Raw genomic sequence first — 26,634 nt, 5'->3', positions numbered from 1 at the left:
ACTCTTGACTTTGAATCTGCCCATACATATTCACAACATATCTATTTTTATCCAGTTGCATTGCACTAAAGAAACCTGGGTCATTGCTTGATTTCTTCTGTAAGTAATCAACTAAGGAACATATTTCTTATTTCTTCATGTTATCTGTCATCTTCCTTATTAAATGGTTTCTTAGATCCATAGGTGTGAATGAAACATTCTCGCGACCACAATCTATATGCACGCACAAATTGTATGTTTTCCTTGGTGCAATGTCGGCACTATCAGTTATTTCAATAATTGCAGTATGCGCTTCCGTTACTTTACGATGTGACCTTAACATAGGACTTATATGTGAAGCTGCTAATTCATGGTTATGATCACTGATTAAAGTACGAGGTACATATTTTCCATTCAGAAGTCTTCTTATCACCATTCTCACTGGACAACCACATCTTTAATCCGGTTTGTTTCTTGTTGGATTTTCACTTGACTTCTTCCAACCTTTCTTAGAACAAACATATGTCTTTCTCACCACAACATCCTGTGCATTTTTTTGACCAAGAACACCTTCTAACACTGAAGCCAAGTTTTAAGGCATAATCATTGTACTATCATGTACATTCTCAATGCCTGCACCTTTATCAAGTATACTATCATGATCGTCTACCTTATTATCAAATTGCATTTCTTCTGCTGAAAGATTCAAGTCAAAAGTGAATTCAATGTATGCACCCTTCTTATCATGTGCATCATTAGTGTACATGTTCACTTCTTCGGGTGCGTCATTAGTACAAATGTTCACTTCTCCATAATTTTTCACTGATTGAGATACCTCATCTTCACTGCAACCAGATGATAAGCTCACCACTGTCATAAGCAAGATATCAATTTGCGTTAGCCAATGCATACGTTTACTACGATTTACTCAAGATGCATATAACAACAAATACAAATTAATTAAGCAAGTCAAAGAAACGATTGAATGAATCACAGTATAAAAGCAACAATGATTTGTTATTTGCTTATAGTATGCATCGAGTTGTCATTTACCATGCCAATGAAAGAAACAATTTAACGGATATGTATTGATGGTAGTGATTCATGTGACAACGATTTAATTATATATATGATGTTGTGAAGCGATTTCAATAGAAATCGCTAAAATGAACAGCGATTTGAACACACAAATCACCATCACAAGTGTGCAACAATGTATTTCTGCACGCACACGTTTTTAAATCATACTACAAATATCTTATAAATTGATACTAGAAAACACATAATATCTTACAAATCGATATACATATCACATAATATATTACAAATCAATATGATAATTCAACATAATCGCTTACAAATTGACACTATAAAACACATGATATCTTACAAATTGATATACATATTACATAATATATTACAAATCAATACTAAAATTCAACATAATCTCTTACAAATCAATATTAACAAACAATACAATATCTCACAAATCGGTATATGTTACTACAACTGTGATTTGCGTTACATTGTATATACTGAGTGAATGGACGATACTGGATGGGGTAGAGGCCTTTCCTCGCTTCTGTAAACAAGCATTCTTGTCAGCAGGTCCCACAACCCTACAAATATCTTTAATTTTCCAACCGTAAAAAATACATCCACCTGCAATAACAAAACAATGCCTTAATGGTACTCATGACGACATACGTTCTTTATAATAGTATGATGACATGGAAAGGTACTCACGATGCCTTAATGGCACTTGTTGGAATGTTTGTGCGTCATTCCTTTTTTCCATACTACCTAATAAAAATGAAGAAGAAGAGAAGACTGTAAAAAGAATATAATAAGATTGGTGCATCCATTTGCATTTACACATTAACATAAAAAGAATATAATAAGATTATATAGGCAGCACACAGAAAGATACACATTAATATCAGATTCATGATACTAAGATTAGGTACATAATAATAGTTGGCTTGTAGAAAGTTATGCATTTGATTACCATTACTTATATTTAAAATTTAGAAAAGGAGAATAATAATTGATTTTGATTCACCTTCATGACTTGAAAAAACCTATTTTGATGTCTGAAAAACATGATAAAAAACATGATTCCTATCAAATAAATTGTGTTAAGTACATCTACAAGGTCTAATTGAAAAGATGCAACCTACAACTATGATCTCTAGTAGGGGAGAGTAAGTGCTCCCATAGCACTGTTGCATTATATATATATATATAAGAAGGATCGTCCAACCAAAGGATGGTCCAAAGTCTATAATTGATGATAATCTACGTCGTTCCTTCTCCAAAGATCGAGTTTTTCATTGATCAAACTTTACATATTGGATTTTGTTTTGGATTATGATTTTTTGATGTTTAGATGCGTGTTTTAAAGCACTAAAAATCATTGGCCCACAATACTTTGCATTGTAAAATTTTAAATGCATTGTGAGCCGACCATTAATTTTCACATTTCGAAAAACAGGGCTATCTGTCTTAAAGTCTTCATGTAAAACATATTTCTTATTAAATAAATTATGAAGAATAAATATATGAGGTCTGATTGATGAGATGCTCAAGCATTGGAGAAGGTGAGCCTTTCTATCGTCATTGGTTGTAGATTTTTAACCTTCCTTTGGTTGGATGGTCTCCCTTTTCTCTCTCTCTCTCTCTCTCTCTATATATATATATATATATATATATATATATATATATATATATATATAAAAGTAATGAATACATGTGCAAGCATGACATCATCCATGGATACATGTGTGAGCATGATGGCATGCTCACATGCATCTATGTCCAACGTGGATGGAAATGGATGCATGTGTGTGCATGCAATCGTCGATGTCATGAGAGAGAGAGAAAGAGAGCCATGTAACATTTAAGAAAGTAAATCTTCCCTTTTAATGAAAATTTGGGAAACATGCAATTAGAATTTAAGTAAGCTACATGTCCGAGAGAGGCGTAAACGATATACCTTAATTTGGTTTGCCGTTATCAGATGTGCACCTTTATTTTTCCATGCTACAGTGATTTAGCGACGGTCCAAGACTGCCACTAAAGAATTGACGTGCCTTTTATTCTTTTGCACACAACCCTTTTAGTGGCAGTCTATGACCATCGCTAAAACATTGTTTAGCGTTAAAAAAAAGGAAGGGCGTGAAGCATGTGTTTCATGACTGATAACTCAGACCAAATTAAGGTTTGACGTTACTCTTGTCCCCTGCAGGTTTATTTAATATGCATCACAGTCATTGGATCTCAAAAGATCAATGCCAATCAAAAGAAAGTAGGTGCTCCATGAACAACTTATCATTACTATATATATATATATATATATATAACGGACGCCCAATGTGCGCTCATGTTAAAAAGACCTTTTAGTTTGAAGCGCTGCTAAAGGTCAGAGCGAAAAATTAGACATGGCGCTTCAAAAGTGCTGCTAAAGGTAATTTACCTTTAGTGGTGTTTTGAAGCATCGCTAAAGGTCTGGGCAGAAAGTAGACCTTTAGTGGCGCTTCAAAAGCATCTCTAAAGGCTCTTTTTTAAGAAAACGGGTGTGATGGGGGCTATTCAGTCAGGCACCTACCACTTTTTACATATAGGAATTCAATATACTAATGTCCACCAGTTCTCATGCGTGGAGCGATTGAACCCCACAGTTGTTCGATTCAAAAAGTTGTTCTGGAGACAGTAACCCTAATCTCTCTCTATATATATTCTCTAACGAAGCCCTAATCTCCTCTCTCTCAAGCCTTCCGCCCTCCCCAACTCCCCGCGAGCCCACTGTGGTGATCACACTCTCTCCACCGCTCCGGCCCTGTCCGCGCGACTCCACGGCCAGGCAGGCCCACTCTCTCGAATCTTTCCCGCGAGTCGCGAGTCTCGCGACCTGATGTTTGATTCATCCTGATCTCTCTCTCTCTTCTCTTTTTTTTCATTATTTTGGTTTTTTATTTGACATGATTAAAACACACAGCTCCTCCTTGCCCCTCTCCGTTTTCTATATCTTTTATTTTTCTCCTGATGTTGTTTCCGTCCTACTCTCCCCATAAACTGCTCCCGAGAAACCTTTTTTTTTTATACATCTCTATTTTTTTTTTCATAGTGGGTAATCTAGATGCAGTGACATTTTAATTAGTACATTACTTGCATTGCTTATGGCTGATTTAAAGGTACGTAGCTAAGCTGGAATTCTTATGTAGAAAACGTATCTTTGTTTTCTTTTAGCTCATTTCATTTGATTTGCTTATTGCCATCCAGCCGATTCAAGCTATCGCATAAAAAAAATTTCTGCTCTTTCGAGATCTAAAAAACGAGCATTATGAGTGCTTTTGTTTGTCAGTGATTGCTGTTAAGATGGGGTGTTTCATTTTTTCAGATTATATGCATGTATGCTTGATATATTCAATTCAGATAGCTAGGAAAAATTATAGGTTGTGCGTCCTCCAGGTAAGACGGTCGCTGCAACTCCTAAAGATATCCTGACAGTAACCATAAAATTTTTAAAGCGCATCACTGTAATAATCTTAGAATACAAATAGGACTTACCATTCCCTGCAAGACCATAAACAAAATATAGGACAAACTTATTTTGTTCGATGGCACCTATAATCTCCTCAAAAGTATATCTTTGTTAATCGTTTAGTGCTTGACAACAAACCTTTTGCTCATCCAAAACATCAATATTAATATCATTAAATATACTACATTAAAAAATATCTTCCGCAGTTATACTCTGCACAGTAGATGGAAGATCATAATATGATAAACCTTGATTTAAATTGTATGCATGTTTGTATCTGTGGTCTCCTTGTAGTTATCTCTTGATTTTTTTCCTTTTCTTCAAATGCCTTAATCTTACATCATTCCTCCCGGTTTTGAGTTCTTTTCCTCTTAATGTCCTCTATTCTTTGCTTTCTTCACTTTTTGGAGTTATCATTACTCTTGATTTCAAAGAAATCGTTTTTTTTAGGATGCACTTAAATTGTTTGAGGGAAAACCTCAACCAACTTCTATGATTGCTTTAAAGTTTTTCTTAACGGTTTTTACTTCTCCCCTTGAATATTTTATTACTCAAATGACACTTCTCATTCGCTTCATAAAAAAAAATGGTGAAGAAGGAAAAGTGTGGGGAAAGCAAGAACTCGAGGTTCCTACCTTTTTTCCCCTTTTCCTAACAAAATTCACCTTGTTTTCTCCTCACTTCTATTTCTCCAATTCTCCATTTTATGTTTCAGACAAATTTCCGAAAACACTCAGGTTTATTGTTTCTGTGATCATTTATTTATTTATTTACTTTGATTAGGTGTTTGGGCAGCATGCAGTATCCCAAGTTGAAACCGTGCCTGCTGCAGTCGCTAATCGCTGATCATCTTCTCGAAGAGAACACACCACTCTCTGATCCTTCGAGGCTCTCAACTATCATTTCCTCCATCAAATTGCATGGCCTTCTATTGGAGCATTTTGATGGTTCACCCGATCAGAAACTTGAGAGTGAGTGGCGATCTGCCATCAATTCATGGATTGATGGTTTGATCTCGCTGTGTTTAAGCAAAAAGGTACTACCACCTTGTTAATTCTTGTTTTAAATATTTCCCTTTTGATTTCCAAAGGAGTGAATCAAGACAGGAGTTGGTTTTGATAGAAAGTTTATTCTTTTCCCTTGTGGTGACTCAAAGAATGTGTTAATTCTGTTGCTCTGGGTGCTTTGGTTTGAGATTATCACTATGATTGTTTAATGGTGTTTGCTCATGCTTTTATAAAGTTTTTTGGTGTTATGGTGACTCAAAGAAATGTGATCATATTTTGCTCTTGATGGTTTTGATTTTGAGTTGTTCAGTGTGAAGATCCTCCTTTTTTTTTTGCCTTTGATCATGTAGCCGGACAAGTGCTGGGTTGGCGTCAGCTTGCTGGGTGTAACTTGCCAAGAGTGTAGTGCAAGCCTGTTTCTCACATCTTATTCATCCTGGTTCGAAAAGCTTCTCTTACTGCTCAAGGTTTCATTCATGAACTTGACTGTTTATATTTCTCTTACCTGTCCAATTTTTTGCTGTGTAAATATTAATCTCTATCAGCTTATGTAGTATATATTTCGACAATATGACAAATAATTGAGTGAATTTGATTCACATGGCTAAGCACAATCATGCCACAATGGCGGGTTGAACATGATTTTTGGGTGGTTCTGCTCCATACCATTTACAACTAGATGATGGGCTTAAAGTGTTCTAAGTTAAAGCCTGAAGGACATTGCATGTTTGATAGATACCCTGTGTGTCTATCCTTTGCTGCATGGCTTAAGCCAACACACACTATCCTTGGTGGGCAGCAGAGTACTCTGGAGGTTTACACCGGAGCTGGTGAAATAGGGCCACAACAAATGTGGCACCTCTTGGCCAATTAGGGGACGTTTATATAACAGTGGTTTCTCCTTATAAAAAAAGTCAATTACGACTAGACACATAAAAATGTTTGTCTTACTCTCTTTGATCTATTTTCCCTTGCCTTGTTTGTGAATTTAATAAGGTTTGTAATGCTCAGACAGTCATGCATCTAGGCTCATAGATTTGAGTCAAAAGAGGGAAATTTTGATATATTGTGACATCATGTTTGATGTAATATTTTACTTTGCTGCAATGGCACCATTCAGCTTTGCTTTTCGTTTGAATATGTTCTTCGTACCTTCAAAAGAGATATGTAGAAGCAGGAAAAATTTGTTTCTCTTTCATTGCTATATCCATGTATGTGTATATGGCATAGATATCACTTATATTTTGAGAAACTATCTTGATATTATTTTGATATAGTGAGAAGGCACTGCTATAGCTATACTATAATGATATCATCACTACAGTTTCATAACTTGTTTCTTTTTTAATTTACTGTCTTTTATATTTTTTTACCTTCTTTTTACATTTCTTTGTAGAAATAACACTTATGAACTTATTTTATGCTATCGTTTTTTTAATTTTTCATTTTTAAATGCAAAAGGTTATGCTAGTTTTTCTAAGATTTTATAGAAAATCCTATAATATCTTCAGAAATTGCTTCACCATTGTTGTGACCAGTGTCACTGATATATTGAAAATATTGTGATATTATCGGCTATTTCAAGGTAGTCGATAATATCCGGAGTATATCACAATATTTTTAATCTCGTGATAATATCATTACAGAAAGGGAAGGAAGGAAGGACAAGAAAGAAGGAAAAGAAAAGAAGAAAGGGAAGAAAAGGAAGGATAGGAAAGAATGAATATAAAAAATGAATGGAGGGGAAGAAGGAAAAGAAAGGAAAAGAAAAAAAGGAAGGAAGTAAAGGAAAAGAAGGAAGAGAAGAAGGGAAGGGATGGAAAGGAAAGAAGGAAAGAAAAAGAAGAAAGGGAAGAAATGAAGGAAGGAAAGGAAAGAGGAGAAGAAAAGATGCTCCAAAGATATGATCCCATCCTCATATACCCTCATAGTAAAATGACAATCTATCTCAATATGCTTGGCCCTCTCGTGGAACTCTCGATCCTTTATAATGTGAATGACACTCATATTGTTACAATACAAGGAGGTTCTTCCACAATGAAACACCTAACTCTCCCCAAAGCCACCTTATCCAAATAATATCAGTTGTAACTAAGCCATAACTCTATAGTCTACCTCAATTGTGGGTAAAGCAACTCATTGATGCTTTTTGCTCTTCCAAGAAATCAAAGTGCTTCCAAGAATAACACAAAACCTTAAAGTAGAGAGGTGGTCTCGAGTGAATCCCCTATAGTCTGCATCTCAAATGTTTCTAAGGTTTGTGGAGGATGATGACAAGAACATTCCAAAATGCATAGTATCTCTCACATATCTAATAATCCTGAAAACAACAAGGTGAACCAATGTGGTTGAGCTCATACATTGACTGACAACATGTACATAAATGATATCAGACTTGGATATAGTCAAGTATATCGAACTCTCAACTAATTACTTGTATATCATTGGGTGTTCTAGCTCCTCTCTATTTGTAGCCCTTAACCTCATAGTTGCTTCCATAGGAGAGGTAACTTTCTTAGAATTATCTGCTACTAGCCTTGCTTTCTCAACAAGATCAGTTGTATACTTATGCGGGGATAAGTAAAGTCCCCCTTGAGTATGCAACTGCCAAGGCAAGGCAAGGAAGTATGCGGGGATAAGTAAAGTCCCCCTTGAGTATGCGGGGATAAGTAAAGTCCCCCTTGAGTATGCAACTGCCAAGGCAAGGATATCAGACCAAGGTCTTTCATTTTAATGATATTAGCTATCCTCGGCGTCTACTTTTTGCACATCATCTCCTGTAATCACCATAGGAGTAATATACACTTGCCATGAGATAAAGAGGATACAAACAAAGCGGGATCATAATAGCTTTGGTCAAGTCCGAAAGATCTAACCACAATGTTGAACTTCTCAAACCACATGCATGGTGCTTGTTTGAGCCCATACAAGGCTCTCTTCCATCCGCATACTCTGCCTTTAGAATCTGAGTACCACCAAGACATCAAACTGTTTGAGAATGCCAAAAAAACTGACTTCAATTCTTATGCTCAACAACACTATTTGTTCTGGTGTATGGAGACAAGACTTTTGGTGTATGATACTATTTTTAACAAGAATTTATTATAGTTCATTACTTATGTATTCTCTCCCTGAATTTGAGTGAAAATCTTAAATTGAGGTAAAAAATTGAGTTTTAATCATAGCATAAAATTGTTTTAGAATGCCAAAAAACTCACTTTTATTTTTTATAAAGTAAATCCATGCATATTTTGTGCAGTCATCTATGAAGGGTACAAAATACGAGAATCCACCTTTTGACAAAACTGGTTAGAGCTGCTAAATATCAGAGTATACAAGATCAAAAACATGCAATGACTCCACACTACTACCATCAAAAGGTAATGCATGACATTTGGCTAATTAGCAACTCTCACACTCCTTCATAGATTTAAACACTATAACTCTTGACTCGTCAACGTACCAAATGCACTAAAGTCAGGAGTTGAGAAACATGGCCGTGGCATCTATGCCAAAGGACTGAAGGATCTAGCACAACAACACCACAACAAAAAATATGTGGAAACAGACTCTTCAGTCGAGTCAAGCAATACAATCAACCCCTTCTATGCTTAGTCCCACTCCTCCTCCCTAACTACCGTCAACACAACCATCAAGTGAAAATACATCACATTATAACGTATCATCTAACTTTTTGATATTAAATTCAACGCAATAGATGGAACATGGTATACTTTTGTAACCTTTAGTTGGTTCTTAATGTTAGAAGACAAATTTATGGTCCAACTTTTGATACTGACCTGATGTCTCCATTAGTTATGTGAAAGGATCCATGACGATGCTTATAGTTGTCTAAGGCAGACTCATTGGCAGTCATGTGACATGACACCCCTGAATCTATTAACTAACTTGGACAAGGACTAGGTATGCTTGCAGGTGCAGAGGAAGTGGATGCAAATGAATGAGCGAGGAGCTGCTAAATTTGCTTTAGTATTTGAGTCTATATAAAGGAGTCAGAAGCCTGGGCTGCACTTATTATTGATACTGTCGGTGGTTAAGTTGCAAACTACAAGTGTATTTACCGTTGAAGTCCTAAACTTTTTCTTCAAGTTAGGAAATGCAATCTCCATATGCCTCATTTTTTTATAATAGTGGCATCGCATTGTACCCATGTCCCAACGAGACGAGCCACTCTAGTGCGTATGTTACTCACCTTGAATATGTGTTTGCTTTGCTGCCACAAGTACAATATCATCTACAGATTTAGCTTCAAAAGACTTGATTTTAGTCTCTTTTGCAATTAGCTTGCTCAACATCTGAGTGAATGTAGGGAACTCAGCTCTATGTAACATCACACACTTAGTCCTATCAAACTTAGTTTTCAAGGTCATCAGAAACTCGATAACTCTAGACTTTTTCTTTCTATGCACTGGGCAATTCTTGCATTCATCACATCTAGTGCAAGGGGGATCTGAATCCATAAGTGCTATCACATCCCAAATTTGCTGCATTTGTGAATAAAAGCTTTGCACAGTCTTACTTTCCTATTTGAGCCCTCTAAGATCTTGAACCTGCTGGTACTCTCTTGCCTAGTTGTTTTGTTGGTATACTGGAGCTAGAAAGTTCTAAGCATATGTGGCTTTCTCAAACTTGGCCTGGTTAACTGCTGAGCATCCTTGACCCTAACAACCATGCCATAATCTTTGCATATTTTACATCTATTCCCCTGCCTTTTCATCATATCAAACCACGCTGTCCACCTTTTTTGTCACACCCCAATTAATGGTGACATTGCTGCCCAACTCAGCCCGACACATCAAATTGGTCATCAACACCTCTATAGGATTTCAAACGCTACCCGAGAGGCTGAAAGCAATCACAGATAGATGTTAAGCTGAAAGGAATTTAAAACACAGAAATCCCTGAAATTTCTAACTACGACCCCTATAGAACCTGCCCGAGAATCATCACATCTAACCAGCTCCAAACATCAAATCAATGCCTTTATCATGATTCTAGGTGAAAGCAGCCTAAATAGATCCAATCTAGGGCAGAAAATAACTTGGAAATAATCCAGGATTTAAGATTTTGTGAATCAGACCCTATTTGTCAGAAAAGTTCCAAAAAACCATGAAAAATCACGACTTCTTGTAGAGAACTCCAAATTGCACGAAATTGTTTGTGAAATCTTGTCCTCTGTAGCTCTTTTAGTTACAAATGAAAAAGATTCCCAATAACCTATCTCTACCTTAGGCATTCCATTAATGGCTGATGTCAGCTATGCACTGTATCACACTAAAAAATTGTTGCTTCTAGATGATCTCCTCCATTCATGAACTGCTGCAATGGAAGGAAGAACACTGATATGCAGGAGTTCAGCATGTTTCTTGTTACTCTTCAAACAAAAGCTATATTACATAAGGCTGTCCTCCTCTTCATTAGGGTTCAATCTACAATAATTTCCATGCCTAAACTACGGTCGATAATCATATATATTGATAGGACTATGAGTAACACCTGCATGCATATTTACATCTTTGTACATGAACAAAGCTAGTATTTTCAACAATGTAGCACATCCAACTAATGATCTACTATTTTTGCACGAGGTTCACAATCACCAATTTGATGGTTCCACTGATAACAATTGTTATGATGTAATATCGCAAACATTTATCTAAATAATATAATAAAATAAATGTGAACTTTGTTCTGCCTGCTTGGAATATTAAGCTTCTGGGTGTCCTCAAGAAAAAAAGGTGGGGGTGGGGGGGGGGGGGACAAAAACCTTGTTTTATATGTCCATACTATCTTGAATGATGTTATTATGAATGCGTTGCATTGATTCTTTTTGGCTTAATATCTGTCCCTTTTACATGTTATTTGAGAAAGTTGTTTGGTAATGATATTTTTTGTCTTGCTATGCAGCCTCAGTCAGACTCTCATTTTATCAAAGTGGCTTCTTGTGCAGCATTATCAGACCTACTTACGAGGTTCTTATTTATCTTGCTTGTTATATGCCACTGCACTTGTCCTCATTTTGTGGTATCAATGATGTGATATATCCGTCAGTCAATATTTATTTTGTATTGTTTTGGAGGTGTGCTTTCATTCATAATCTTTTTGTAATGTTTGCACATTTTTTATGTGTTCTACTATTTATTTCTTTTACTAATTTTGCTTTTCTTCTCCCACTATGCAAGCAGGCTTTTAGCCCTGGTTGGACTTGATTCCAAGGCCACATAATCATGATACTGAGTCTCCATGGTCTGTTTATCATGCTTACTCTTTTTATACAACTGGCAAGAAACCTCACAGAAATCTGCTCTGAAGTATAGAAGAGTGTACTTGTCAGTTATGACTAGAGAGGAGTCATTAAGCTGAAAGTTATGCACCGTTTTTCCTTCTTTTATAGCGAGAGAATGTGAAAGTACATTTGGTACATTTGCTTCCTCTTTAATACATATTGTTATGCTTGTTATGAACTTATTGATGAAGGGAAATGCACGAAGGCCTTTATCATTACATGTTCTTTTCTGAGTAAAACCTTCATGATGCACTGGAACAAATCTTGAGGCCAAAATCTGGACGGCATAGTAAATGACCAACTCTTAGATACTTAAATCCAAAATCATACCAGAGAATCAGAGATAAAGCACCAGAGCTACGGAATATCCAACTTTTTCTTGGATCTAACATTTGCTTTTGTGTTAATGGAAAAACAGAAGAGGGAACATTTGGTTTTGTTCAATCCAAAAAATGATACTAACTTGATGTGAATGGAAAGAAAAATTGTTGCGCTCGACATTTATGGATTGTTTTTAAATTATATAATTATTACTGCTTGGAATCCAACAAAATATTGTTTTTTGGAATTTACTGATTTTCAATGGGCGTTTCTTAATACATAAAAAAGTGCACATGCCAACATATAAGAACATATGTCGTACATATGTACAAAATGAGTCATGGTACATTTAGTATCAATCTTGCTTCACATCCAGAAATTTAGATGAACTGATTATTTTTACAGTTGCAATTTGATTGTTTTAGTACTTACAAGTTTACGCTCCTTGGTACTATATTTGTGGTATGTGCATCTACACTATCCTTTGTGTGTATGTAGGAATATAGTTCCTTATTGTTGTTGATTTCCTTCGCTAATCAATTGGTTCAGGACTTGGTTCTGACATTACTTTGTGGTGTTTATGATAATAGGCTTTACAGTTTTCCAAACTCTAAGAAAGAGGGAGCTTCCATGTCAAGCAAACTTATTCCTTTGGTTCTGCAACTGTTAACACAAGATGGTTCAGATGACGTATTGGTTAGCAAGATTCTTTCCAATTAACTCTCGCTCCCCTCTATTTTTCTTTTTTTGATTTCTGTGCCCATTGTTTGACACATTTTTTAGTAGCATGTTGCTTTTGCTAAAGTCATATCTGCCACTCTGATATTGATTTATGGATTCCAAGCTCCTTAACCTAAAATATAAAATCAAGACCTTTTAGCAAAACAGAGAAAAAGCGACTGCTTGTTTTTGTTGAATATGTAGAAGTCTAAAGTGTTATAGTATTTATTGAATAATTCCCTTTACAATTGGAAGCTATGTGATTGGTCTTTAACTGATATACTTTTTAGATATATGGGAAGTGTGGTAACATATATATATAGTAGTTTCCTACACCCTTAGGTGTCTACGTGAGCCTACACACATGCGGAACACACACATTTGTTTTTGCCATTAAAATGACCTTTAGGCAGGGGTTGCGACTGGCACTAAAGACCTTCTTGTACGCACAGACGCTGTGCATAGTGGGTCGTCCATCATCAGCAATGGACGACCCTGGTGAGTTCGCACTTCCAAAATTTTAGGAAGCGGGAAGTGCGGGAGGACTTAAGAGCGAACTAGGAAGCGACCTAGGGGGAAGCGAAAAAAAGAAAAAGTATAAAAAAACAAGAAGAAAAAACAGAAAAAAATGAAAAAAGAAGGGGAAGTGAGCTTCCCAGTAATTGGGAAGCACACTTCATTCCCGTTTAATCAGAAGCGCCACGTTTCGTGCTTCGGAGAAGCGCGCTTTCTCAAGTCGTATGGTGCTTCCGGTAACCCTAGGCATGCCCATGTGACATAGCAAATCACAAACTAAGTTGCCAATGTCTATGTCATTAAGGACCCATTCTTTGTATGTCTCTCTCTTCCTTTATGTTTTGAACAACATGTAGTGGTTGCTATCTTAATAGTCTTATAAGAAAGATCAGCATGTAATAAAATCCAGCTCACGAGCTTTTTATTTTCATGAGTGCTTTGCTGCAGACTTGTGTAGTTATATAGTGTTAATTAGTCCCAAACCGAGTATTTTTAGTGGAAGTGCATTGAGTGGTTTGACTGTCCAAATGATTTGCTTTTGCCTCTTTTAATATGTATGTTGTTTGACTCTTCTTTTTAGGAGTTACATGGACTACTCGTGTTCTTATAGTATTAACCTTTTGCAGGAAGCGGCTGCTGGTCTTCTTTGTAACCTGTTAACTTTGTTTCCGTCATCTTTTCATCGTCACTATGATAGTGTGAGTGCAAATTTCTTTCACTCCCTTGGAATGTTCATTATGACTTTTTCTGAGTTGTTCCTTAGAGACAACGCTTGAACCTCAACTTGTTCTCTATGGACTTCCAAATATGAAATATTAAAGCATTATGTCAACTTAATGGCTTCTTGCCTGTGTCAATCTATTTGACAATTTGCTTGAAGGAAGATTTATAGTGTTTGGGGATATATTTTGTATAACTGCCAATAATCTGGATTTATAAACACAAAATTTGTTTTCTAGTAGCTTGCAAAAAGTTTTTCTCCATTAGGATTTTTTTTCTTTGCATAGTAGCTTATTTCTAAACTAATTAAGAAATCAATTTTAGTTTTTTTCATTTCACCTATTGATTGTTTCAATTGGATAGTATTGGTTTATTATGCGCCATTCAAAATTAAAATGTTTAAATTTGTGAAAGAATTGTCATATTAGTTTGGATGATGTACTGTCACAGGCTGAGGCTGTTGTCGCAACCCTCTTGTTCAGAAATTCAAGCTTGGCTTTATCTAAGGTGTGAACCATGGGAAACTAACCTGCATCTATCGGTTTTGTTATTTTAATAGCACTGTCTTCTCAGGGACTAAATGGTCGACTCCATAGATGGTTTGACTTTGTCAAACTTTGTTTTGAAATATTCACTGTTATAAAAAATTTTCGCAGTCCCTTTTTTTGCAGACAGGATTTTTATGTGTATTGTTCTTTTCCTTTTGGATAGTTAAGCTTTTACATTAAATACTTGGTTTTTCATGTATACTTTTAGATGTTTGCCCAATTACTGGCTTTCCTTCCGAGGGCAAGGGGTGATGTTGCTAGCTGGTCCCAGATGATGACGAAGCTTTTGATATCAATCAATACAAATTTGAATTATATTTTTCAAGGCTTTGAAGATGGTAATTGATACAAATGCTTTATATTTATATGTTTGTGAAGCCTTGTGTTAAATAGAGCTAATTCTTGTTTCTAATGCAGCAAACAAAGGCTTGAATGCTATCAATCTCTTGGTTGAACCAGGAAAAGATCCCCCTCCTCCCTTGGGTGGTTACTCAGATGAACAACCAAAAGACAAGTTTGGCAAACTTCATATTCCTCATGTTTGCTCATTGATGAAGTGTTGTATTTCAATGCTTACCAGTCCTTATCATGTCCAGGTAGGCCAACATATTGTTTGTTTAATATTGTGGTCCTGTGAATTTCATGCAAGGCCATTTCCTCCTTTGCCCTTATGTTTATTGTGGATTAAGATCTACAGTGATTTTGTTTCAATGTTGTCAGGTCACTGTCCCTATGCACTCTCTGCTTTCACTCGTCGAAAGAGTGCTCTCACTGGATGGTAATAACTGCTATGCTTCGATGCCCGTTATGGCCATTACTCAGCTAGAGTTTATCTTTTCTGATCTCCCTGTGTTGCACCTGAATTGCTTGGATTTGCTACATGCAATCATCAAGGGGGTCCGCAGGTGAGTCACAACTTTGTTACTGTTTTCTCTGTGAACACATGGTGGTCATTATCATTTGGAGAATTCACTAGCGCCCATTTTTTGGTATTTGACAGATACATCCTTTGGAGTTTGCATTCTCTAGATTTCTTGCAATTAAGAACTGTTATTTTTAGCATTTCTTTATTTGATGAGATTTTTTCCGAGATTTAAAAAAAACATAATTTTCCAAATTATCCAGGGATATTCACTTGCCAAGAATATCCTGAGAATAAGATTGTGACTATGGACAAAAGCATCTAAACCATTCACATGACAACATCTGACATGATCCATTTCAGATCAAGTGTCTTTTGCGAACAAACACAAAGAGGAAGGTGCCAACACTCCGTTACACATGTTCTTTACTTCATATCTTTTCAGATCCTGAGGAGTCTATTGAATCCCAAATGTGAAAATTTTGTTCTTTATAAATTACCAGGAACATTTCTTCACTCATCATTTGTTCAAGGGGGGAAAGTTAGAGCATGTCAACATGCTATGCCTCATGCACTACCTTATGCCACCAGGATTTATAGTTAGTCATCTTCTTCTTTCTATGTTTTTTGCTTGTAGGTATTGGAAATGTATCTGTTAATCATCTAAGACTGTCTGCTTTGTGTTAATACCGTCCATAGTCCAATTCATCCTTAAAAACTGTAGTTCATAAAGGTGTATTTGGAGTTGTTTAGTCTAATGCCACATTTTCTTTCTTCATTTGTGCATGTGCATGTTCAGACATGCTAGTTGACATGTTGGGTATCATTTAACACCGCACATTATCTTTCCTAACAATTAGTTCTTGTGCAGTCAATTGCTACCTGCTGCTGGGAAGATTGTACGGCTTCTCCAAAATTATTTCAGGAGGTTTTTGTTGCCTTCCATTAGAGTCAAGCTTTACACAATTGCAAAAACTTTACTCATCTCCATGAACGTGGGTACGGCCCTAATCTTTCGTATCTCTTATTCTTACTGACACTGCTTTGATGTGTGCAAGACTGCCAAAACATTGTGTTTAATAACTTTTTTTCTAGAGGATGGTCGCCAAATTTAAAATATTCTTTTTATAGTTTTGCTCGCTTAGGTAGCTGCTGCATTAGAATGTTTGTGTCATGAAATGGCACGGAATCTGAGGCACAGGAGAAAAGATAATGATGCATTTTAGCAAAGAAAAAATAACAAAACAAAAATAATAATAATGTCTTTTATTAATTGTTCAAAACATGGATATATACAAAACCCATTCTCATTAAACTCACACTCATACATACATACATGATCATACACACTTGACACACATTATGCTAACGCACCCATCACTCTCCCATTTACATGGCACACACACTTATTTTGCCTAACGGTTTGTCGGACCTCCAACTAGCCGGTAGGCTATAGCCCAACAACTAGCTGGTCAAAAGAAAATGACCATAAAGGATGAGATTGGTCATCTTAATGATTACCAAAATAAAATAATAGAAGTAGAATAAATAAAAGAAAAAAAATAATACTAGCCTAAAAGTATACACTAGGTATATGTAAACTAATCCTAACGGGTATACCTTGAGTATACCAAATCTAAAATACACAATACACTATAGGTATACGTCTAGTATACCTAGAATACAAGATAAAATGAGAAAGGAATAAATACAACAAACAATCCTACAAGTATGCTCGAGTATGCTGAGGACAAATACGCATCATTATTACATATTTCCTAACTGTTTGAACTAGTCCAGCTATTCCATGAATAACACATTTCTAGCATCATTTGCATAATGAAAATAAAATTCGTGCTAAGTGAATTAATAAAACATATTGGGCATGGAAACATCCGAAAAATATGCATTAGAATTTTAGTAATATCCAGAGCCCCAACTATTCTTGAAATATCAGGTTATCAATGAAACTCTTTTTTGGCTCTCCTTTTTTTTGAGTGTCCAGTTGTATGAGAAAACTGAAAACCATATCATACTTAAAATATTTTCTTCTCGTAGTGTTCAGAACCATCAAGTTTTATTGAGAATCTAGCAAGAAGCTCTGGCCGCATTTTAGACATAGTAGATTCAGTTTCTGCTACAGTATTGGGTAACTTGTCACTGTCAATGTTTTTACAGCTCTTTCTGATGACATCATAAGTTTTCATTTGATCTCTGTTTGATGTTTATTTCAATTCATTTTTGAACTATTCTTTGAGTTGGCTAGTTTATGGAGTCTCATACTTTAAATCAAAGTCATCAGTTGTGGTGCCTGTTCGAGCCTCAGAATTTGAAATCATGTAATCTCGTTTTCGATTCAAACAGGAAATTTTGAGCTCAGACATTCTTTTACACTTTTTGGAACAGAAAGTTTGACAAAAAAATGGGAATTGCTGAGTTGTTATGACTTGTTTATTGCATATTTTCTTCGTTATGTTAGGTCTTCCTTTAAAGCATCACATAGTTCAAATGTTCTAATTGCTTTTTTGCTGGTGGAGTATAGCTTGTACCACAGTACCTTGTATCTTTATGTTTAAGAAAAATAAGAACTTATACTAACTTAGAAGTTCTGATTTTGATCAGGAATGGCTCTGTATCTTGCCAATGATGTAATTGATAATGCATCTAGGGATCTGGATATTGGTTTTCAAGCACAGGGATCCATCCCTTCTCAAGTACACTCTTCAAAACATGGAACTGGGGCATCAAAAGCCTCTAGGAGAGGAAAGAGGAAGCATGTTTCTGGATCCCCTGAGGATAACTCAAGTGGAATTGAAGCTGAAGTTTCGAGTAATTGTCCAAAGATTCCTTTCTCTGTGCAGATTTTTGCTCTTCAAGCAGTAGAAGCCCTTCTTACTGTGGTATGCATCTTAAACAGTCTTTCTTTGGTTCTAGGTGTTAGGTTGTTTCTGATCTGTTGATTTCCTCATTTATGAGGAATCATAGGTTTGTCATTGCTTGAATGAGGCATCTTGAAGTTGACCATAGTAAAAATTTCCTTGTATTGCAAAAGGTCCCATGAATCTAATAGTATGTGACTCAATGTCAGCCATGAAATCTTCTTTTCATTGCCATGTCTCAAATCTCATTATAAGGGATTTTGTTGTCATGAGAATCATGTGGCTTGAGAGAATCTCTCAAAAACATCTAGATATATTTATTATATTTTAAAAAATAAAGGCACATATAAATTCATAGTGAAAAAGATAAACATCTTAGCACAGTGTTAACATTGGGTTGATACAACAATAAGATTATGATATTTTGAAAATAGCATTTTTTGCATTTTATTGACTTTTTAAGTTGCCATGATAAAAGCATGGTAATTTTCAAAGTATTGGCTCAAATCTGCCTTAATTATGAATATTATGAAAGGAAAAAGCTTTTTCCCTTCATTGTTACACCATGCATCAGAATTTTGTAATATATCAACCGTTTGTAGTCTTTTTTATATGCTTCTTGGTATACTCTCCTCTTTATTGACCTTTGCAGGTTTATGTTACAGTTCCATGGTCATTTGGCGGCACCTAATTTTATCTGCTTATTTTGTGAAAAAGGAAAAAATGTTTGTGTCATTTGAAGGATTGTTTTGTGTAGTTATAGTCTTTCATTTTTTTCGGCAGAATTTAAGTTCCTTGTAGTGTGGATAACCGTTTTCAAAGATATTTCGGCAAATTGGTTAGTTAAAATGCTAGAAAGAGTTTCTGATATTCCGTGAATGCTGAGGGGACAGTTTGACGAGATGAGAATTCAAAAATATGGCACAGAGAAAGTAACGTGATAATAGATTTTTATCTCTCAATTTCATTATCCTTCTCTTTATGCTGTGTTTGTTATCGGGGCAAACAATGCTTTTGCTGAAACTACCATTGCTACTTGATTATACCAGGGTGGTTCTTTACATTCACACAGCTGGAGACCAAAGGTTGATCTTCTTTTGATACACGTAGCGACCAGTGCCTGTGAGGAAGGCTGGTCATATGAGGACCACAACATTGTTATGGAGGATGAAACAAATTTTGGTCGAGCAGATTTTCAGCTTGCTGCACTTCAAGCACTGTTGGCTTCTTTGCTTTCTCCATGCTCTCACAGGCCTCCATATTTATCACAAAGCCTCGCACTTTTCCGTAAAGGTTATCCTTTTGCATTTGATTTACAGTATATTACATTGAGAATTTCATCTTTTTGCTTGTGATGACAATACTAAATATTATCTGCTTCATCCTCAGCCATATATTAGTTTACAAGAACTCACAGAAATTCATCTAAACAAGTGCAGCAGTTGGTTGAATCTACAATAAATGTTTTATGAAGGAAAATACATTTTATTCAGGGTTTCTGCTGTATTTACTGGGTCTTGGTCAACTAGAAGAATTGTGATTGTTGGCATGCACATTGAAGAGAAATCTTATTTGTTAAAATGTTGATGGTCGCAGGCAAGCAAGAGGCTGGGACAAAACTTGCAGATTTCTGTGCACATGCTCTTCTGGCTTTAGAGCCTCTTATTCATCCACGTTCCCTTCAGTTAATGCCATCCTCATCTCTAATTAGTAATAACACAGGCATTGGTGGCTTAAACCAGAGGTTTCATTTAGCAGTTAATGAAAATGGGGTAGGAGACAAAATGGGCAGCCCCAGAGTGGACTACCCAAACATCTCAAAAACCGGTAAGCCGAAACTCCCAGTTGATGTGGGTGATATTTATCCAGATGACAAGTTATGTCTTGGTTGGTTGGCAAATATGGAAGAAACCGACACTGCTGAAGACAGACAGACAGTCCAAGTGGATGGTCTGACTGAACGTCTAACTGTTAATCTTGATAGAGTTGGTACGTTGGAGCCCTGCTCGGTTGTCAGATCAGAGAAGGAAATTTTGAAGGAAGACACCAGAAATGGTAGCTCAGTTCTGATACAAGAAATGCGGGTGAGTGGTGGTGCGGATGGTATGGGTAAGAGCACATTTCAGGAGCTAGAGGGCCATGAACCGGAAGAAGTGGTGGTGCATATGGAAAAAGACACTTCAGCTGAAAATGCAGGTGGGCTGTTTAAGGAATCTGAGCTAGTAAAACCAGTGGCATCACCATCAAAAGAAGATTCAGTCTCAGCTGGAATTGCAGATATTTCTGCTGAAGACAGCCCATTTTTCACCAGATTTTCTTCGTTGCACAGCACAGAAACCGTGGCATTGTCATCTGATTCAGAGAGTCTTCCAGACATCGTTGAAGGTGATCCAGACACAGACTAAAAACATGCATGCAGTGCTCATCCATACTTGATGTGTGGCTTGTGCAAGCTGGCCCTTTTTTGAATTCTTTAGATTCATACAATACTACCTTGAAGAAAGAAGGCTAAGGCCGGCCGGAAGAAAAGGAACAAAATGTAATTAATTTTAGTTTGTCGGAAATTAAATTATTTCGTTTAGTGAAAGAGTTGAGATAGATCCACAAAAGAAAATGGAAACAAATTAGTCCATACTTATGAGGTTGTGCTCTGCAATTGAGGTTTACATCCATTCTTTTTCGGGATATTTTATTTTTCTTTTTACTAGTTCGTTAATTTCTTGGGAAAATTCCATTTAAATGTCGACCTTTTGCCCTTAGTTCCAAGTATGGACCTCACATTTCTGGCTGCACAAACCCTTTGAGCTGTCATGGGTACTCACCATTTTGGTGGGGGTGTCCATGGTAACACAATACACGTGGATGCGGACATTGACTCGTAGTGTTCATAGTTTAATGTTATTGTAATGAATTTAAGTATCATTTCAATAAAAATATTTTTCAATATTAAAATATCGAATTTTAGTTTTTTATTAATTAGAAAATAAAAAAACCTTTTCCACGTGTTCTATTTTTCAAAAAGAAATTAGACTTACGTGTTAACCCTCCCCCCCATCACGTGTCCCCGTGTCTTTGTGATAGTCTTTGAGGCCTCTAATCATCACTTCACTGTTCTTGATTGATAGCAATAGCCCAACTCCTTCACCCTCCCTCGTCTTCCTTCTCTCACCTGGCCCATGGGTAAGGTGCAATATCCAGCGAGGATCCGTTTTGCCAGTAACCGCTGCCCACCTCAAACAGCTGGTACAACTCTAGGCCTGTTTAGTTGTCTATCCTGCCAACAACTCTCCATTTGGTGGTTGAGTGGGTGGGTTTCTGATGCAGGAGTTGAGCCTAGTGATTCGGGTTCATTAGATCATTTTGTATTCATCTTTTCTTATTTAAATTTGGACATTTGTATTTGGGTATTGGATCATTATATGGTCTATATCATTAGGATAAGTTTGATTTGATTATAAAGTTATTAGAAAAGGATTCCTTGAAATGTCAACTCAAATTCACCCGTAATCAGACGTAATCCCATTTTGCCCGGAGAGTATCATTATGGTTACTTGATAATCCAACCCAACATGATAACATCCATAAGTGATTCAAATGTAGGGGTGTCAGTGGGTCGGGTTTGGTTTGGACCCAGGTGGAAAACCATACTTTGACCAGATTTTTGGGGCATGGTATCGGGTCCAGACTCGGGTCTAATCGGGTTCACTTTATGAAAAGACATACTGGGACCGATAAGAACTACATGAACCAAACCCAATAAAACCATATTTTTTGTCATTTTACCTTGAAAATTTGTGGGTCTTAAGGGTCTGGGTCTGGTATAAAATTTCACAAACTATACTAGGGGCCATGTATGAATCGGACCTTCGGGTCTGGTCCCAGGTCTTCTTATTTATCACCATATCGGGATGTTGTATGGTTTGGTTTGGGTCCGGTCCGGGTAAACCTGGCCCGTTGACACCCCTATTCAAATGTCAGCAAATTCAACAAAAGTGCTACAACTAAGCCCAAAATAAAAAAATGCGATTGACACAAAAAAAAATGCAAAATTACCGTATAACAAATATAAAGTTAGGTCTACTCGCAGCGTATGTTTCCACCACCATAGAGCCAATAATACCATTTTGCTTTATGGAGTTTTTTATTGGATTCATTCTAAGTACACAAAATATAACAATCGATGCTGCAAGTCTACCATAACACTTGTTGTGAACTACAAATCGAACAATTAAACAAAATATAGTTTAGTAAATTTTGTTGTAAAGTATATTCATGTACATCTTCCTTTTACGTATATTAAGCAATTCAAAAACCATATTCAGTTTAGCAATATTTCTTTGTAAAATATATTTTTGATGTATACTTCTCTTTCATGAACAACCTTATGTCGACCCACATAAAGCTTAAATTTTTTTTAATCTTTACCCCGAGACAATGCAACATATAGCTGATCATGAGCAAACATATACCAATTCTTGGTATCGTTTGTCCTTGTGCTTTATTTATTGTCATAGCAAATAAAGCAACAACAGTTTCTACAGTATTTAAAGGAATTCTATAAATAAAAACATGTTCACCTCTCTTTGGTCCAGTCATAATGATAGTTGGGATTACATTTGGTCTAAAGTTTTGTCACACTAATCTTGTTTCATTACATAAACTATCCTTTTAATTAAAATCCTTAATAATATAATCAGTCAACTTCTCTTCAATACCAATTTATGTGGTGGAAAACCAGAAAGTGATAAAGTATACAAAAACTCTTCTGGGTAGAAATTGTGAGACTCTTCACCTGCACTATCAAATCTATAGTAAACTACCTCTTCATTGTCAAATTGTGATGGTAATTAGTTGTTTATTAAATCAGCATTGTCATTTGCAGTAGCCAAAATGTCTCAATCAATTAACCATTGATGGTTGTTATTATTACTTTTAATGTCTTTGTTAACAAACTTAATTAGTTTACATAATCTTTGACTATATCATCTTCTTCATCAATATTAATAATTTCCTAAGATGTTGAACCAAAGTTTCATCCACTGTGGAGGCTAGTCCATTTTCTATGCCTAAGACATGTCTAGCATACCTTGTATCTGCAAACGCTCTCATATTCTGTGTTAACTTTAAAACATGCAAAAAAGACCAAACCTTTGATTTAAGAGTTCAATTATGCCACCTCTAGAAGCTTTTGGAATAACATTCAACACTTGTCTAAAATCCCCTCCCGAAACAACTACAATTCCTCCAAAAGGTTGATTACATTCCAAGATGTCACAGTATGTTCGATCCAATACTTCAAAAGCATATTTAGAGTCCATGGATGCTCCATCATAAATGATAACCCCAGAGGCGTAGCTAGGATTCATGTGAAGGGGGGGGGGGCAAATTCTTATGTTCTTTGTGTGATTGATTTGTGTATCTCAAAATCTGTCAAAATTCCAAAGACGCTATTTACAAGCACTATTCACCCCCCCCCCTCTAGTGCTCGTTGTCTCGATCCTATAATACTTTCATTTGGTATCAGAGCAGGTTAGCTATATTTTGATCTTACCATCATCTAGCATGCCAACAACATCATCTCAGCACAAAGAATGATGCTCCTTTGTTCGTCCTCTTCTCTTCAACGAAACAAACTATAGATACTAGAAAGTGAGAATGATAATATTCTTACAATCCATGGATCTCGAAATTTGGAGAGTTGTTTCAGAAAAGTACCAAATGCCATCAACTGATTTCAGTCAATGGACCGATGAAGAAAAGAAGACTGCTTCACTTAATGCCAAAGCTATGAATGCATTGTATTGTGCCGTTGACAAGGTAGAGTTCAATCGCATCTCTCAATGCTCTACAACATGTAAAATCTGGCATACTCTTCTCGTGACTCACGAAGGTACGTCAAAGGTAAATGAATCTAAAATTGCTTCTTTAGTTCATCAATTTGAATTATTTAAAATGAAACAAAATGAATCTATATCGAACATGGTAACTAGAATGACTGATATTACTAACACTCTAAAATCCCTTGGAAAAGAATATTCACAAGTGGATTTAGTCAGAAAAATCCTAAGGTGTTTAACTCCTGAATGGGAGAGAAAAACCACAGCTATAGAGGAAGCAAATGATTTAAACACTCTCACTCTTGAAGATTTGGTTGGTAACTTAATGGCATATGAAGTCCAACTTCAAGACAGACAAGAAGAAGAACCCAAGAAGAAATCTCTTGCTTTTAAGGCTACTTTTGACTCTGAAAATTCAGAAGAAGATAAAGATGAAGATATTGCCCTCATTATAAGGCAATTCAAAAGATTCATCAAAAAGGAAAGATTTCAAATAAAGGTAAAGAAAGCGAATTCTTCCAATCCAAATGAAGTCAAGTGCTTTAACTGCAAAAAGGCATGACACATCAAGAAAGATTGCCCTCTTCTCAAAATCAAGACCAATGACCAATTCAAGAAGAAAAAGGCATTTCAAGCATGTTGGGATGATAGTGACTCCTCTTTCGATGAAGAATCAAATGAAGAAGTCGCCAACATGTGCTTTGTAGCACAAAAAGACTCGGTAAGTCAATTTGAGTATGATGATTTATTAGAAGGACTTAATGATTTATATGCTAAATTTAAGAGTCTAAGTTCTAAAAACAAAGAGTTAAAAACTGTAAATTCAACTCTTGACTCTCACAACAAAGTGTTACTTCAAGAGATAGAAGATCTCAAGAAGGAAAACTCTTGTCAAACATTTGAGATAAAAGAAATTGGAATTAGAACCAATCTCTTACAAAAAGAAATAACTAGTCTAAAAGAAAAATCAAATGATCTTCTTTCTATAGTGACCAAATTCACAAATGAACAAGAGAATCTAGAAAGACTTCTTGGTTCTCAAAGATGCTCGGTTAATAAAACTGGATTGGGTTATAGCTTCTTTGATACTCAAAATAGACCAAACTATGTGGTGAAGAATCAAAGACAATATTCTCAACCATTTATTCAAAGGACTAAATTTTCTAGTTATAGTAGAAATGCATCTAATCGTGGAACTTATAATGCTTATAAGACTAGACATGATTACTCTAGAAAAGCTAAATCTTTTTATAGAAAGAATATTTATTATCAAAGGAAACCAAAATCCAAATGGATATGGGTTCCTAAGACTAACTCCCATAGACCCAAAAATAGAAAGGGGTCAAATGTTTTGTCTTTTAATTTTGTTATATGTACACAAAATAAGGATCAAATGGATATTGGACAACGGTTGTTCCAAACATATGACTGGAAGGCTGGAGTTATTTTCCACCCTTCAAAGTAAGGATGGAGGAACCGTCACCTTTGGTGACAATAACAAGGGAAAAGTAATCGGTACCGGTAACATTGGTAATCCAAAATTTCCCTTGATAGAAAATGTTCTTTTAGTAGATGGTTTAATACATAATTTATTATCCATTAGTCAATTATGTGATAAAGGTTTTCTTGTTTCTTTTGAACATGATTTATGCTTAATTTCTGATTTTCAATCTAAAAAGATCATTTTTAAAGGTAAAAGAAGGAACAATGTGTATGAACTTTATCTAGATGAGTTACCCACTTTTAATGAAAAATGTCTTATTGTTTCAAATGAAATTCAATGGTTATGGCACAAGAGACTTGGACATGTTAACTTTAAAATTATTTCCAAGTTATCCAAGAATGATCTTGTTAGAGGCCTACCTAGAATACCATATAAGAAGGATCACTTATGTGATGCTTGCCAAATGGGTAAACAAATCAAGAGTTCTTTTAAAGCAAAAGATATAGTTTCAACAAAACGTCCTCTTGAACTTTTACATTTAGATCTATTTGGACCATCTAGAATTCAAAGTTTGAATGGTAGCAAGTATGCTTTTGTTATAGTAGATGATTATTCTCGATTTACATGGGCAATTTTTCTAAAAAGCAAAAATGATGCTTTTTCTGAATTTTCCAAACTTTGTAGAAGAATTACAAATGAAAAATCTACATCCATAATTAAAATTCATAGTGATCATGGTGGTGAATTTAAAAATGAACCTTTTCTAAAGTATTGTGATTTACATGGTATATCTCACAACTTTGCTTTTCCTAGAGCGGCTCCACAAAATGGAGTTGTTGAAAGAAAAAATAAAACTTTGCAAGAATGTGCTAGAACCATGCTTTAAGAAAAAAATTTACCTAAATACTTTTGGGCTGAAGCAATAAATACAACATGTTATATTTTAAACTG

The 26,634-nt window shown here is 35.7% G+C and overlaps 1 protein-coding gene and 1 long non-coding RNA gene across 2 annotated transcripts; both read left to right on the top strand.

Annotated features, from left to right (window-relative positions):
• Positions 1–5,537: 5,537 nt before the first annotated feature.
• Positions 5,538–7,229, top strand: LOC149812707 (uncharacterized). Its single transcript, XR_016428313.1, has 3 exons — positions 5,538–5,558; positions 5,880–5,996; positions 7,176–7,229. It is a non-coding gene; the product is annotated as an uncharacterized LOC149812707 (long non-coding RNA).
• Positions 7,230–14,097: 6,868 nt separating this feature from the next.
• Positions 14,098–21,016, top strand: LOC149812706 (uncharacterized). The gene is made up of 7 exons (XM_089991852.1): positions 14,098–14,999; positions 15,079–15,257; positions 15,382–15,566; positions 16,395–16,522; positions 18,146–18,423; positions 19,452–19,695; positions 19,999–21,016. Exons 1-7 carry the CDS (start codon positions 14,870–14,872, stop codon positions 20,805–20,807), a joined length of 1,953 nt encoding a protein of 650 aa, XP_089847978.1. The 5' UTR covers positions 14,098–14,869; the 3' UTR covers positions 20,808–21,016.
• The last annotated feature ends 5,618 nt before the right edge of the window (positions 21,017–26,634 follow it).

Source organism: Nuphar pumila, chromosome 16 (genome assembly GCF_984573655.1).
Source record: "Nuphar pumila chromosome 16, dmNupPumi1.hap1.1, whole genome shotgun sequence".
Classification (NCBI taxonomy): domain Eukaryota; kingdom Viridiplantae; phylum Streptophyta; class Magnoliopsida; order Nymphaeales; family Nymphaeaceae; genus Nuphar; species Nuphar pumila.
The sequence above is the reverse complement of the archived record's forward strand: the minus strand, read 5'-3'. Positions and strand labels throughout refer to the sequence as shown.